The sequence below is a fragment of the Arachis ipaensis genome, chromosome B6, assembly GCF_059453495.1.
Source record: "Arachis ipaensis isolate K30076 ecotype BB chromosome B6, ASM5945349v1, whole genome shotgun sequence".
Taxonomy (NCBI): Eukaryota; Viridiplantae; Streptophyta; class Magnoliopsida; order Fabales; family Fabaceae; genus Arachis; species Arachis ipaensis.
In genome coordinates this window covers 128,866,874-128,884,086 of record NC_142441.1, presented here as the reverse complement: position 1 = coordinate 128,884,086, position 17,213 = coordinate 128,866,874, and the positions used below count along the sequence as shown (strand labels likewise).

Genomic DNA, 17,213 nt, shown 5'->3' with positions numbered 1-17,213 from the left:
AAACTTTGTAGCAAAACAAGCAGAAAACTCATTGAAGAAAGAATGTCCTTCATGCTTCTTCATTCAAAGAGATAACAATCTGAATCACAACGACCACGTCGAGTTGCATCCCTTGCTAGGAGAGGAACTTTCCTCTGGGGTCCCTGAAAACATGCTAGGATTCAACGCGTGCTCGCGGCTAAAGATTCTAAGCTCAAGCAACGGTTTACTTCTCTATCTTCATCGAACAGAATCTTTTATCATCAATCTAGCAACTTGTTATTTTTTACACATTCCCCTCCCCAACCACTTGCAGTAGCGAGGGAATCTTCATGGTGTCTCCATGACACTGGAATGCGACTCTGATGATTACAGGTTGATTTTTTTTGACAATGAAGATTGGAGTTCACATTTTGATTGCCATGTTTATAGTCATAAACAAGGTCCTTGGAGCTTAAGGAAGAACCGTTTCTTTGCTAGATCTAGGAATTTGAAATTTGACATGCCTGTGATTTGCAATGGCGTCATTCACTTCATCTCGGATTGCTACGGTTATCTTACTGAAGATAGCACTTATTTGAGGCCTTATATCATGTATTACGAAATCACGAACGATGATGTTGAAGATGAAAGCGTTGAAACCAAGATTTTGAGGGTTCCTAAAGAAGCAAGAAGGGGTTCTCATGATGACAGTTGCCATATGAATATTTTCAAATGGGGAAAAGTTACTGGCTATCAAACTATTTACTTAGTTAGATTGAGAAAGCGTGTGTTTACGGTTTGGATTCTAACAAACTATGAATCGAGTTCGTGGAGAATGATCATGAAGGTGAGAGTGAAAGGAATGGGTTTAGTGGAACAGAACCCTGTGATCAAAGGATTTACCATTTTGAATGGTGATCTTGTTTTTGCTACGAAGAAGAAGGTCTATACATATGGTTTAACTAGTGAGAAATATATGGTGCTCTCGAAAATTTGTGAGCATGGGTGTGACTCTAGATTTGTTCGTTTTGTTCCTTATTCAGATACTCTTCGTCCATGTTAAATTGGTGCCAAAAGTTTGCGTCCTTATCTTCAATTAAGGAAACATGACAAGCCGGAAAAGTTAGAATTAGACACATTAAATTACTTAATTAGGTTTACATAATTAGAGGATGAACAAGACTCTGAATTTTATTTTATATCAAATATATTTAGATTTTGAAATTTTTTTGTCGTGGTTGAATTTAATCCCATTGTATGATTAACAATTTTAATTTTTATAATAATAATAATAATAATTTTCTCTTATTATTATAGGGAACTCAAGATGATCTTTATCATCCCAAGTAGGAAATGAAGGAGCACAGTTCTTTGTACAAGCAAGGAGAATAATGTGGAAGAATTTTAAGGTTGACTGCAAAATTGCAAATGCTCTTAATGTGGTTCAGGCTCCATGCGAATTTTTTATTTCTTGAATCATTGTTCGAGCATTTTAGTCAATTAAATAGATTTTGATTCAGGTGCAGTAACAGGGCAGGTAAATGTCAACTTGTGAATATATGCCATAGTTTACAAATAGTTCACAAGTTGAAATTTAACTGCCCTGTTACTGCACCTGTATCAAAATCTATTTAATTGACTAAAATGCTCGAACAATGATTCAAGAAATAAAAAATCTCATGGAGCCTGAACCACATCAAGAGTATTTACAATTTTGCAGTCAACCTTAAAATTCTTCCACATTATTCTCCTTACTTATACAAAGAACCGTGCTCCTTCATTTCCTACTTGGGATGATAAAGATCATCTTGAATTCCCCATATGATAAAGATCATCTTGAGCTCCTCATAATAATAAGAGAAAATTATTATTATTATTATAAAAATTAAAATTGTTAACCATACAATGGGATTAAATTCAACCACGGAAAAAAAAATTTCAGAATCTAAATATATTTGATATTAAATAAAATTTAGAGTCTTGTTCATCCTCTAATTATGTAAACCTAATTAAATAATTTAATGTGTCTAATTCTAACTTTTCCGGCTTGTCATGTTTGCTTAATTGAAGATAAGGACGCAAACTTTTGGCACCAATTCCACATGGACGAAGAGTATCTGAATAAGGAACAAAACGAACAAATCTAGAGTCACATCCATGGTCACAAATTTTCGAGAGCACCATATATTACTCACTACTTAAACCATATGTATAGACCTTCTTCTTCGTAGCAAAAACAAGATCACCATTCAAAACGGTAAAGCCTTTGATCACAGGGTTCTGTTCCACTAAACTCATTCTTTTCACTCTCACCTTCATGATCCTTCTCCACGAACTCGATTCATAGTTTGTTAGAATCCAAACCATAAACACATGCTTTCTCTATCTAACTAAGCAAATAGTTTGATAGCCAGCAACTTTTCCCCATTTGAAAATATTCATGTGGCAACTGTCATCATGAGAATCCCTTCTTGCATCATTAGGAACCCTTAAAAACTTGGTTTCAACGCTTTCATCTTCATCATCGCCGTTCGTGATTTCATAAGACATGATATAAGGCCTGAAATAAGTGCTATCTTCAGTAAGATAACTGTAGCAATCCGAGATGAAGTGAATGGCGCCATTGCAAATCTCAGGCATGTCAAATTTCAAATTCCTAGATTTAGCAAAGAAACGGTTCTTCCTTAAGCTCCAAGCACCTTGTTTATGACTATAAACATGGCAATCAAAATGTGAACTCCAATCTTCATTGTCAAAAAGAATCAACCTGTAATCATCAGAGTCGCATTCTAGTGTCATGGAGACACTATGAAGATTCCCTCGCTGCTGCAAGTGGTTGGGGAGGGGAATGTGTAAAAGGTAACAAGTTGCTGGATTGATGATAAACAATTCTGTTCGATGAAGACAAAGAAGTAAACCGTTGCTTGAGCTTAGAATCTTGAGCCGCGAGCGCGCAATGAATCCTAGCATGTTTTCAGGGACGCCGGAGGAAAGTTCCTCTCCCGGCAAAGGATGCAACTCGACGTGGTCATTGTGATTCAGATTGTTATCTCTTTGAATAAAGAAGCATGAAGGATGATCTTTCTTCAATGAGTTTTCTGCTTGTTTTGCTACAAAGTATGGAATTTGTGGAAGCTCTGAAAAGAGTTTTAAAGAAGATTTGAGTTTGTGGATTGCTTTTGCAGGTAACCAAGACAATATCTCTAATAAATCATCATTAGACATTGTAGTCATTGTTATCAAGATCAACGATGACTTACTTGTTTGAAAGCCAAGAATGAAAATATTCAAGAAGGGAAAGAGGAGTGGAACTTTATTTAAGGGAAGCAACTACGACTTAATTATGTTCTGATTAATTTAAATCCAATCATATCATATCATATCTAATCTATTAAGATGAAATTTGATTTAAATTAATTAGAATCAAGTCTATAATGATATCTTTAGTTGAATTTTAAATTTTATAACTGTATCTTGAAGAAATTTGACCAAGTATAATTAAATAGACGTCTGTTAGAAAAAAAATAACAGAAATCTAAAAATAAGAATCTATTTAGAAAGACATAAACCCTCCATCTAATTATAATTTGAACCGCAGCTGTAACCAATGGTATTGGCACATTTTCTTCATTTAATTGTTCTTTTTCTGTATATTGATTACTCCTTTTTATTTTGATTCGATTTGATTGAATGGTTGATTGGAATTAATATTTTACTAACTGTCAATGAGCACTGCATTGGCCAATTGGTGGATGATATGCAATTCAAACAACATTAGTGCAAATCATTGCAGAATATACAGGATGTCGGTTACAAACGAAAATATGGTAGACACAACATCAATTTTCTTGAAAGATACAAGGTTGTGGATTCTTTTTCAGAGCTTGGCTATTTCCATCCTTCCTCTGAAAAAATTTTTCCCTTGTCATATTCTGATTTTTGTAAAGTCTTGTCATATTCTAACTGACACCATAATATTATGATAAAATTCTTTAGGTGTTTTAAGAAGATTAATTGAGTACTATTTTACAAGAGTCTCCAACTAATTGCTTTGAGTATGTACGATGAATATTGATTGTACATTTTCTATTTTACCTCTTGGTGTCGAAACTAATAATGTTATGTTTAAAAAGGAAGATGAAAAACTTAAAAGTGTTCTAATTATGTAGAACACCATAGTTAATCAGATTGTTTATAAACAATGTTGATATAATCAACAGTGATGATAGGTAGTTCAAAAGATTGGTTTTATAAAAGTACGATATTTGTTTTTCTTTGCTGTAGTGTATACAGATTTGGGAGTGCTAGGTAAACAATGACCAACTTGAACAATATGAACAACCACCAATCAAATAAAAATACACTACATCCTAATTTAATGCTACTAATTAAATTTAAGATTAATTTACTCTTTTAACCCTATTAATTCACATTGTTCACACATTGTTAAAAAATGTTGTTGGTTACCTATACTTTTCTTTTCTTAATTTCTATAAATAACTCATTCAATGTAATAAACATCCATATTACAAATGTCATAATAATATTATTAATCATAATAAATTTTACCTTACAAATATTCAAATTGCATACTATTTGAATTGCTTATATAAGTCTCTTATCTCTATTCCTTCAAATTACATCAAATTTAGCACAATAAATTTAATTTCGAACTACACAACATCTCAAACTTACTCAATGGAGATAACTATGTTGAATGTGAAAAGTGTACAAAAAAAAGCATATGAAAAAGGAGTTAACTACATTTGTGGCACATGTAATCAAACACCACAATATCCAACAACAAAGTAACTCTATATACTTTTCATAATCCCATCTATCAAATTATTAATTACTAACCCAATACTTATTTTAGGTTCAAAATTCAATTAAAAGTTTCAGATCAAAGTGGTACAACAACTTTTGTACTATTTGATGGCGAAGCAAAAAAATTGTTGGGTACAACTGCTTCAAATCTAATGGCCCAGAAAAATAATGATATTGAAGCACCACCCCAACTGAAAAATTTGTGCAACCTCACTTATATTTGAAGTCAATGTAAATGATTTTAATCTTAAAGAAAGTTCTCAACAATACACTGTTACCAAAACATTTGTTCCAACAAAAAACACTAAATTTCAACACCCATTTGTTACCAAGACATTTGTTCCAACCAAAAATACTAAATTTCAACACTCATTACAACAATAAAACAGGTAATACTAAAAAAATAACTTATTTTAGTTATTTTAGACATTATTTTTATTTCTAATTTAAATTATTCATTGATTATAGGAACCAACTTCGCCAACACTAATATCATTAGACAAAGATCACATACCCATCAAGAGATTAAGGAGAAAGAAAACTATACAAATTTAAGACACATCTTCAGAAGAAGAACATACTTGCAAAAATGGAACAAACAACACAATAGAAAGTACATATAACTCAATAATTCATAAAGAATATACCTTCACAAGAACTTATACATAATGAAAAAAGTAACAACTCTAACAACAACCAATAAAAAAAAGAGGACGAACGCCACATAAAAAGACCAAGTTCATCAACTGAAACAAATGCAAAAATCAAACCACCAAATAATTGTACATACAACTCTAATATCCAAATATTTTGTACTATAAATTATTTTAAATAAAATACATTTTAAATTTAACTTTAGTGTACACATTTAATTTAATTCTACAAAACATAACAATTTTTAATATTTATTATATACTATCATTAATTTACCGCCCCGCGCATCGCGCGGGTCTCCTTCTAGTTGAAATAAATCCCTAGATAAAGTCCCAAAACTCCCTAGACTGATAACCCATCGTCGTCTTCATAGGGATGATTGGGAGCAACAGTCATGATTCGGGGAGTTTAAGTAGATCACGTTCACATGGAACTTGGGCGAGAACTACCAATCGTAGAAGATAGGGAAACTTCCTCAATGGTGTGGATGCGGGATGCGCCCTGTTTTTTGCTGGTCCGGTACAGAAGCCAATCCTGAGCGTCATTTTTTTGGGTGTCCAAACCATAATGTGAGTTGTTGAATTCTTAGAGCTAATTGTTTCCCATTATGAGTTGTATTTTATATTTTTTTTTCTTGTGTAATCTTCAGACTACAGAGAAGAGATAGTGCGGTCTTTTTGTTTGGACAGACGAGGAGGATGACGCCATTGTTGGGAGAGCTGAACCTGAAAGAAATGCTGACCATTGGAGGATGAGCTTAAGTTGGACAATTAGAAATTCGGAAGCTGATGTTAGGTTTTAAAAATATACAGTTGTGTTTTAATCTTGTTTCTGATTGTAGTTATGTGCATTAGTTATGACTTAGTTGTATGAAAATAATATGTTATATTATTGCTGATTATAGAAATAAAATTAACATGAATACAATTGATTATTGAGTATGACAATTTGTTCAATTCTGGCATGGTGTACAATTTTAAAACTGCAAATTTAATTGGAAATCAAAATAATAGCACTAGATTGATTGATAACAACTAATATGCAAGTATTATTTCCAAGATAATAACAATGTTTATGACCGAACTAGTTGTTCTAACATTCAAAATAATAAGGATTTCTAACATTGATGTTTATACAGTATCATCATTACATAGATTTCTTAAACCCTTCAAGATAAAATCATGTAAATGTATCCAAACATAAACTCATGAAATACAGTTTTACCAAAATACAATTTCATCAAAATACAATTGCATCATTACATAAACTCATTCCTAAAAATAATCATTAAGTTGAATCCAAATTCAAGCCAAGTAAAAGTTACAAAACATAACGCATCACTTCTTCCTTGGAGGTATGAAGTCGGGGATGGGGACAAACTTCATAATCCCTGTCAATCTTGCTGCTATCTCGGAGCTTGCTCTCTGCATTGGGTCCAGATTTGTAGAACTTGGGGGTTGAGTTGCTCTTCTCTTGGGAGACAACTTCTTTGGCCTTGTAGGTTGAATTGGGCTCTATGGTTGTCTTAGAGCTACTTGTGTCTGAGTTTATGAGATTCTTCTTAGGTGAGGCTTTCTTGTCATTCTTACTTGGGTTTGGTGTGGGAATGGGGTTAGGAAAAATCTCACGCAACTCTAGACAGTCATCATTAAATTCTGGTTGGGACACTCCGTATTCAAAGTAAATATGTACAATCCCTTGGTTACACTTTGCATGATAACACATCCCCAACAACTCAGCATCATGCGACAGAGCTCTCAACCCAGTCTTCAGAGGCTTGCTAGGAGCCAACTACTAATACTCCATTATGTTATCATATTCAACCAATTCATCTGTGTTATCTCTGGCATAAACTACAAAACCATTCTCCTTGGTAACAAACCTACCTCCATGGTGAAATGCTATGGTTATGCGATCTTCCATCTACAAAGACATTTCAAGATTAACTACATACAACTCACAATCCAAAAACAACCAAACTTTGACCGATCAAAATAACTAACTTCCTAGCAAAGAAAAAGAAAACCTAGCAGCGAACCCTAAGTCCTAAACTGAATGCATAAATTAAAACAATAGTTTATTAACGTAATGGAACACAAAACACAGGAAATATCATCAACAAATAATAAAGAGAAAGAACAGAGCATAACAATATCAAAGGTAATAGGTTCCGTGACTAACCTCTGTGTGAACAATGGAGAAGTTTTTTTAGTCTCGCCAAGTATCACCAGTTCGAATAGCTTTCCAAAACAGCACAAGGAGAGCTTTGGGGTTTCATAGTAGCGAATTTGAGAGAAGACGAACAAGAGGAAGGATCAAGGTTTTGTTGGTGTTTTGAACTTATGATCACCTTAATATGAAGATGGATAGTTTTAACCCCAACAATACTGAAATGACATCACTTAATGAGTGGAATTGGGTACAAAAGTGAGACAATATGGTTTTGGTTGTGTCTACCGTGTCATGCAATTATGCTAGATCAGCATTCTGGTGACAGAGATAATTATAGGGGCAACTCGGAGGCACGGTTGCAAATTTGAGGGTTTTAATTGGGTTAAAGAAATTGTAGGGGTCATTCTGAGCATCGGGTCAAATTTTATAGGTCAAATTGATATTTAACTCGTGAAAATCATATGCAGTACCATTGGATCGGAAAATTAACGAATGAGGATAACAATTAGGAATAAAATTAGGTTAGGTAGTATGTTGAGGTCTATAATCCGATAGTCTGACCTAATCAGTTATAAGATAATTTTAAACTCAGATTAATTTAAAAGTCTAAATTTGTTCACAAGTTAAACCAGGCTTACAAATTAGTTTAATAAGTCTGCAGGCCTGTGTAGGTCTATGAAAATACTAATAAATATATAAATAATTTTTTATAATTAAAAAATATATATTAAATGTTAAAATTTATTATACTTAATTATAAGTACTTTTTCATATTTTAAATATTTTAAAATTTAGATATTATTATAAAAATTAAATTCGGTATATTATATATTAATATTTTTTAAAATAAATATAAATTTTTTAAATATATTTTATTTTTGTTTTCGATCAAAACATTATATGTATTAGATCTTTTAATAGGTTTTAGACCAAATCAGACTCAATAACAGATCAAACTTAATACTTTAAAAAATGTTTATAACAATTTACAGATCAAACTTAGATCAATTAATTTTATTACAAACCTAACCAATTAAGAATAAAGCCTAACCAAATTTAGTCCGTTTAATTTCCATCCTTAACAATATTTTTTCCTAAATTTGATAAATAAGTTAAGAAGTTCATTAATGCACTTAATTTTTAATTGGATATTATATTGTATATTCAATTATATGTTGATCATCAATCAGATCAAGAACTTAGACACAAGGTTGATTAGGGAATTAATATTCGAGAAAATGTGTGTGGAAAATTATGCTTTGAGTTAAGAATAAATTAGTAAAACAGAAAGATGAATGAAGAATCAGATATAGAGAGAAGCAAATTGAGAAATGACCTGAGAGAATTTGCTCGTTAATGATAAAATGGTGAATCCTACATAATGAGAAGTCTCTTACACCTTATCTAACCTTACAATAGTGAATTTCAACCATACGATTAAATAACATCTACATACTTTCTAACTAACTCAACAATAACTAACCATTTCTAACTGGTGCTAGAAACTAGTTGTCAAATAGCTTATTATCAACTAACTTAGACAATTTATATTATCATTGGCAACTATCATCTAAGTGAAGAATCATCACTTACATCCTCTCTCAAGTTAGCAATCGTTGCAAATTCATCGATTGAATTTAATTTATTGATTAAAAAATACATATACTTATTTAGGTTTTAATCAAGTTTTTTTACTTTTTATTTAATTTTAATTGGTTTTGAATTCTTTTCTTGAATTATAATCATTTATAAATTGTTTGAATTTTGCCTTTTGTTTATGTTAGAAACAAGAGACCAGACTGGAGAAAGGATTATTGAGTGTATTCGAGTTGTTTGGAATGATACAATATAAAAGGGTATTTATAGGTGCTAAGAGAATCGTAATAATAAAGATGTAATATTTTATAATAAATATTCAGATATGTTAAATAATTCTAATGAATGCTGATTGATCCTAATATATTCTGACATCCTCCCTCAAACTCAAGTGACAACTTGAGTTTAAAACATATTTAAAATAACAAAATAAAAAATACATAAACTAATAGAACGGGTGCAGACGGAACTGCCGGAAGGAAGTGCAAACAAAATTGCCACAAGAAAATACAGACGGAATTGCCACAAAGAAACGCGGACGGAACTGCCATAAGAGTGGTCAACTGTTGAAAAACTGCTGAAAAGATGGCGAACTGTCGAAAAATTGCTGAAAAAGTGACAAAGTGTAAAGAGATAGCAAACTATCGGAAGGTGACGAAAAATATATGGTTTCTCCATGAGAATAAGTAAGTAGTGGATTAATGAGCTAATTGGTGAGGTGAAAAAGCATCAAAGCATTGATAAAAAGGGAAGGAAAAAAATGGCACAGAAGAAAAGTATGAAAAATACAGTAATTTCAATCGAAGAAAAATAACCTATCATCTTCAAGGAGGATACCATGGCTCTGATACCATGTTAGAAACAAGAGACTAAACTGGAGAAAGGATTATTGAGTGTATTCGAATTGTTTGAAATGATACAATATAAAAGGGTATTTATAGGTGTTAAGAGAATCGTAATAATAAAGACGTAATATTCTATAATAAATATTCAAATATGCTAAATAATTCTAATGAATGCTAATTGATCCTAATATATTCTGACAGTTTAAATATATTTGTTTTGATATCCAATTGGTGTTCGAGACAAGTTTTGTTTGAATTTTTGTATTAAAATACAAAGTATTGTTTAAAGAAAAAGACATCACAAAGAGTTATAATTATCGGATTGAAACAAACTTGAAGTCGTTAGAAATAAGAACTCAATCTCTACAACTTTTATATTGAATATTTTTTTCAATTCTCAACAATTCTAGGTATAATTCACAATCAAAGATTAGTGTCAAGAATGTTTTGGATGCTATCAGTTCTAACCTTTTCACACTAATTTAAACATAAATTGAGTTGAATAAAGAAGTCTAAATAAGGCATTTCCAGTAGCATTAGAAAGATAACATCCAAGATTTTAAAATGATATTCATATATCTATAATGGACAGAGAAGATGATCCGTGCGCCCGATCATTTTATGCGTACGCAAATCAAATTGCACATGTCATGTTTAATGAAGCATGCGGCTCATGTTTTGGGACTCCAAAGGTCCCAAGCACCAAATTTTTGAATATTCAAGTAGAAAATTATATGCCTCTTAATATGTTATATTCGGGTTCAAAATTTGATGAAGATCAAGTAGTGGATGAGAATTCTTAAGTATTGGGTGTGTGAGTGTGTAGTATGGATGAATTTGTGATGTAATGCCTAGGATTATTAAGGCTGTCCAATCCATCTGACAATAAAAAAAGAGATTGTGAAGGAGAAACGATAGGGAAAGTTTAAATTTAGTTTTTATTATTTTTTAGTTAGGTTTTTTAGAGAGAGAAGCTCTCCACTCTTTTTAAAATTAGGATTAGGATAGTTAGCTTAGTTTAACTTTTGTTTAATTTTTATTAGTTCTTGTAAGAATCAAACACTATTTTCAATTTATTATTTTCTTTATGTTGCTCTTTTATTTTCACACTCCTGTTTACTTTGTTATTATGAATGCTCATGAATGTTTGATTTTGAATTTTTAATTTAAGTTTAATGAATTTTTTTATTCGTATTGTTTATTATTACTTTTTGATGTTGATTGTAATTTTTTTTAAATAAATTTGATGATGTTAGAAGTAGATTTTAGTTAATTGCAAATTTATATTTGAATATGTTCACTTAGTATTTGATAAAAAAATGCCTAACTTAGAATTAGAGTAAAGTAATTGCTTGAATTGATCTTATTAGCATGATTCTAACCCGCTTTCTATTATATTTATGGATGCATTGTTAGGATTTTATGAATTAAGTTGAAAAACCTAACAAACTTTTTTAGTTAATATAGGTTAACCTACTAGAACATCTTCACTTTAATTATATGTATGTTTGATTAGATTGAGTGACTTGAATTGGTTAGATTGATATGACTCCAATTGAATTTTTATATCATTGTGGTTAACTATTTAGAACTTAGTTGATTATTCTTCTTGGTGATTAACTTGTTGGGCCACCGTGGGGAGCTCTCGACCAGGGAGGAATCAAGCGAGAGAACATAAGATGAAAAGACACCACATCCAACTCAAAAACCTTAAGGTACTAAGTTAATGAATCTCTCATCTTATAAACTTCTCACTCTTCCTTGCTTTCTTTGATATGGGACTAACTTTATACACTCCTCACACTTGCAACATTAACAGGAGGTACTACAACAAACACAAACCAAATTTGAGAATTAAAATCCAAACGTCGACAAATTCCTGTACATCATTCATCAATCTCAACTTGGTTGTATTAGTAGAAAAGTGGCCAAGAGTTGAAGCTTTGGTTTAAAAATTTGCTAATTGGCTCTTTGAAACTAATCGGCAGCAAATGAATCAATCTGGATGGTAGTTTTTCTCTCACAATATAGCAATATACTTTGGCATGTTTTGTTGTCTTGTGAAACACTGGATGTGAATGACAAATTTGCAAACTAGTTATCACAAAAAATGGTAATTAGTTCTCTTAAAATAATAACCAAATATAGATCTTCAAGTATGTGTACAAGTAACTCGATTGGCATCATCATGCAATGTTGAGTATATATAGATCAAAGTTGGAGTCAAAGAAGTGGCCTTGAGCTGATTTTTCTTTTAAGTAGCGAAGAACTCTGAATACTATTTGAAGATGAAAATTTTGGACAACCTAGAAGTTGATTTAATCATCCCATGGCATAGGAGAGGTCTTGTTCTAGTCAAATAAAGTAGTTGACTAACTTATCTCCTATAGAGATTTCTATCTATCAAGGGAGTTCTAGATTCTCTATAGAGTTTGGTAGTGTAGTCCATTAGAGTTGACAATGACTTGTAATCCAAGTAATCAAAATCCTTCAAGAGATCAGTGGTGTATTTTCTCTAGTATATATAGATTCTAGAGTTTGATTTGGCCACTTCCATTCTTAGAAAGTATTTAAAATTGTCAAGATCATTGAGATCTGGAAATTGTGATGTAGAATACTCTTGATGAAATCGATTTCATACAATGATGTACCTTGTGAGAATCAAATCATTAAGATAATAAATAGAAGTAAATCCATATTGTATCTATTTGACAAAGAGAGAGTGATCATCAACACATTGTTAGCAGTTAGCTTTAAAAAGTGTGTGAGTAAATGTCAAATACCACTAACTTCATATCATAAAATGACTTTTGTAGTCTACAAACCATTAGATTATTAATTTTCTTGACTTGGAAGCAGTTTCATATGTATCTTTTTATCTAAATTTCCATGTATAAAGTTATGTTGACATCCAATTAATTTAAATGCCATTTTTTAACTATTGCAATTTTTAACTAACCCATAAAGTGGTCATCTTGACAATAAGGTTGAAAGTGTCAACAGTCTTTCACCACTAGTTTGGCTTGATGTCTTTTTATGAAACCATTTGGATTGAATTTAATTCGAAAAACTCAATTGTAGTTACACAACCTTCTATTTTTTTTAAATTTATTTTATAACAAAAAATTGCTGGTGTAATGGACTCAAATGAGAACAAAGAGAAACTGTAATGAGAGTGATAGTAATTGATTATAGAACAATTAGTATATTATATGATGTGTGCAGAGCTATATCTTTTATACTCTCACAAGGCATGCAAGTCATGCACACTTACTAACAAACTCCCATAACAAACTCCAAATATATCCGTTACAGAATTCTCTTTCTCTCAACGACTAGTAGATATTCCTATAGCCTCCCGCAAACTAAGTGGGTTCTTGAAGACAAACGCAGTTTGTCTCGAAAGCGTTCAAAGCTAATTAAGGACAGGGGCTTCGTCAGGAGTCTGCTACCTGAGACGAAGTTGGGATATGAACCACATATAACTGCTTACTCGTGACTCTATCCCGAACTAGATGAAGATCAACCTTGAAGTGCTTCGACCGATTGTGAAGAACCGGATTCGCCGTCAGCATAACAGCCCCTAAATTATTGCAAAATATGGTAGGAGGCACTACAGAAGTGACACGAAGTTCATGGAGTAACTTTTGCAGCCATATTATTTCTGAGTTGGTGTCTGCGAGCGACTGAAACTCCGCCTCAGTGGATGACCGACTCACGGTGGGTTATTTTTGGCTTGACCATGACACCAAATTCGAACCAACATAGACACAAAATCCACTGGTGGAGCGCCGATCGTCAAGGTCATTCGCCCAATCGCTATCTGAAAAAGCCAGTATAGGAAAATCAGTATTTGGTGTAAATAATAGGCCATGAGTGGCACACCCATAGAGATATCTTAGTATGCGCTTTGTGGCAATCCAAAACTTTGGAGAGGTTTTTGCATAAACTGGCTAACACGGTTCACAGAGAAAGCTATCTCTGGATGTGTGAGAGTGGCGTATTGGAGACCCCCTACTATAGAACGGTAAAGAGTGGACTTCTCAAAGAGGTCATCCCCTTTAGAAGTCAACTTTTTAAAACTGAGCATAGGTGTAGGGATAGATTTAGCTTTGTCTAGCCCTGCTCTTTGCAAGAGATCAGTTATATATTTGGCCTGTGACATATGAAGAGTGTCTTTAGAGGGATACGTGACTTCCAACCCCAAAAAGTAGTGTAAAGGGCCAAGGTCTTTGAGGAAAAATATAAAGTTTAGTTGTTGCACCAAATCTGCAATCTCATCATCATTAGATCCTGTAATAATAATATCGTCCATGTAAACTAATATATAAATTCTTGATGTAGGAGTAAAGCGGGTAAAGAGAGAAACATCTAATCTAGTGTTAGTAAAACTATATTTGAAAAGGGTAGAGCTCAGGGTAAAGAAGCAAGCGCGTGGCGCTTGTTTGAGGCCATATAATGCCTTGTGAAGCCTGCAAACAGAGTTGGGATTAGTGTTAGTAAAACCTGGAGGTTGATTCATAAATACAAGCTCGTGTAATTCTTCATTGAAAATGCATTGTTGAAATCATACTGCTGAAGTAACCATCCTTTTGAAAGAGCAATGCTTAAAACCACCCGTATTGTAGAGGGTTTGATTAGGGGGCTAAAAATTTGATCATAATCCACGCCTTCAGTTTGATGGAAGCCCTTTGCCACTAATCGTGCTTTATATTTGATGATGGACTTATCAGGGGCCCGCTTAATGGTAAATACCCACTTATAGCCGATAATAGTTGCTTATGGTGGTGGTTCCACAAGTGTCCAGGTATTATTTTTTACCAACGCATCATACTCATTCTGCATGGCTCTAGCCCAATGAGGACTTGACAAGGCTTGTTTTATATTCTTTGGGATCTCTTGTGTAAGGTCTAAAAAGGTATTGTGACAATGTTTTTGTGGTAAGGTACCTGTTTTTGACCGTGTGGTCATCGGGTCAGTATTGAGTGATGAGGGGTGAGTGGGGAGATATAGATTGAACAAGGTTTGCTTGAGCATCTTGGTGCACGAAATTGTGATCTCCATGCTCGAACAAATCCTGGTAATGGCTCCAAAGCTTGGTGCTCTGATCTTAATTCATAATAGTCACAACTTCGATACAACTAACCAGCAAGTGCACTGGGTCGTCCAAGTAATACCTTACGTGAGTAAGGGTCGAATCCCACGGAGATTGTTGGTATGAAGCAAGCTATGGTCACCTTGTAAATCTCAGTCAGGCAGATATAAAGTGATAATGGTGTTTTCGAATATTAATTAATAAAATAGGGATAGAGACACTTATGTAATTCATTGATAGGAATTTCAGATAAGCGAATGGAGATGCTTTCGTTCCTCTGAACCTCTGCTTTCCTGCTATCTTCATCCAGTCAGTCTTACTCCTTTCCATGGCTGGCTTTATGCAAGGGCATCACCGTTGTCAGTGGCTACAATCCCTCCTCTCAGTGAATAATATGCTCACGTACCCTGTCACGGCACGGCTATTCATCTGTCGGTTCCCGATCATGCTGGAATAGGATTCACCCTTCTTTTGCGTCTGTCACTAACGCCCAACAATCGCGAGTTTGAAGCTCGTCACAGTCATTCAATCATTGAATCCTACTCAGAATACCACAGACAAGGTTTAGACTTTCCGGATTCTCTTGAATGCCGCCATCATTCTAGCTTACGCCACGAAGATTCCGGTTAGGAGATCTAAGAGATATTCATTCTAGCTTATTTCATGTAGAACAGAAGTGTTTGTCAGGCACGCGTTCATAAGGGAGAAGGATGATGAGCGTCACACATAATCATCACCTTCATCACGTTCTTGGGTGCGAATGGATATCTTAGAAGCGAAATAAGAAGAATTGAATAGAAAACAAAAGTACTTTGCATTAATCTTTGAGGAACAGCAGAGCTCCACACCTTAATCTATGGAGTGTAGAAACTCTATCATATGAAAATACATAAGTGAAGGTCCAGGCATGGCCGAGATGGCCAGCCCCCTAAAACGTGATCAAAGGATCATAAGGTAATCCAAAGATGCCTAATACAATAGTAAAAGGTCCTATTTATAATAAACTAGTCACTAGGGTTTACATGAGTAAGTAATTGATGCATAAATCCACTTCCGGGACCCACTTGGTGTGTGTTTGGGCTGAGCTTAAGTGTAGCACGTGCAGAGGCCATTTGTGGAGTTGAACGCCAGTTTCTGTGCCAGTTTGGGCGTTCAACTCTGGTTTTGGATCCTTTTCTGGCGCTGGACGCCAGATTTGGGCAGAAGGCTGGCGTTGAACGCCAGTTTACGTCATCTATTCTTGGCCAAAGTATGGACTATTATATATTTCTGGAAAGCCCTGGATGTCTACTTTCCAACGCAATTGGAAGCGCGCCATTTCGAGTTCTATAGCTCCAGAAAATCCACTTTGAGTGCAGGGAGGTCAGAATCCAACAGCATCAGCAGTCCTTTTTCAACCTCTGAATCTGATTTCTGCTCAAGTCCCTCAATTTCAGCCAGAAAATACCTGAAATCACAGAAAAACACACAAACTCATAGTAAAGTCCAGAAATATGAATTTAACACAAAATCTATTAAAAACATCCCTAAAAGTAACTAGATCCTACTAAAAACATACTAAAAACAATGTCAAAAAGCGTATAAATTATCCGCTCATCACAACACCAAACTTAAATTGTTGCTTGTCCCCAAGCAACTGAAAATCAAAATAGGATAAAAAGAATAGAATATACTATAAATTCCAAACTATCAATGAAACAGAGCTTCAATCATATGAGCGGGACTTATAGCTTTTTGCCTCTTGAATAGTTTTGGCATCTCACTTTATCCATTGAGGTTCAGAATGATTGGCATCTATAGGAACTCAGAGTCCAGATAGTGTTATTGATTCTCCTAGTTCAGTATGATGATTCTTGAACACAGCTATTTTATGAGTCTTGGTCGTGGCCCTAAGCACTTTGTTTTCCAGTATTACCACCGGATACATAAATGCCACAGACACATAATTGGGTGAACCTTTTCAGATTGTGACTCAGCTTTGCTAAAGTCCCCAATTAGTGGTGTCCAGGGTTCTTAAGCACACTCTTTTTTTGCTTTGGACCTTGACTTTAACCGCTCAGTCT

The 17,213-nt window shown here is 33.7% G+C and overlaps 2 protein-coding genes across 2 annotated transcripts; one reads left to right on the top strand and one right to left on the bottom strand.

Annotated features, from left to right (window-relative positions):
* Positions 1 to 322: 322 nt before the first annotated feature.
* On the top strand, positions 323 to 1,024 carry LOC107647336 (uncharacterized). Its single transcript, XM_016351418.1, has one exon. The coding sequence runs from the start codon at positions 323 to 325 to the stop codon at positions 1,022 to 1,024; it is 702 nt and encodes a 233-aa protein (XP_016206904.1).
* Positions 1,025 to 2,343: 1,319 nt separating this feature from the next.
* LOC148562712 (uncharacterized) lies at positions 2,344 to 3,195 on the bottom strand. Its single transcript, XM_088490966.1, has one exon. The coding sequence runs from the start codon at positions 3,193 to 3,195 to the stop codon at positions 2,344 to 2,346; it is 852 nt and encodes a 283-aa protein (XP_088347092.1).
* Positions 3,196 to 17,213: the final 14,018 nt, after the last annotated feature.

Coding starts and splice junctions, on each gene's coding strand:
- LOC148562712 (XM_088490966.1), bottom strand. CDS start 3,195: ATGACTACAATGTCTAATGATGATTTATTAGAGATATTGTCTTGGTTA.
- LOC107647336 (XM_016351418.1), top strand. CDS start 323: ATGACACTGGAATGCGACTCTGATGATTACAGGTTGATTTTTTTTGAC.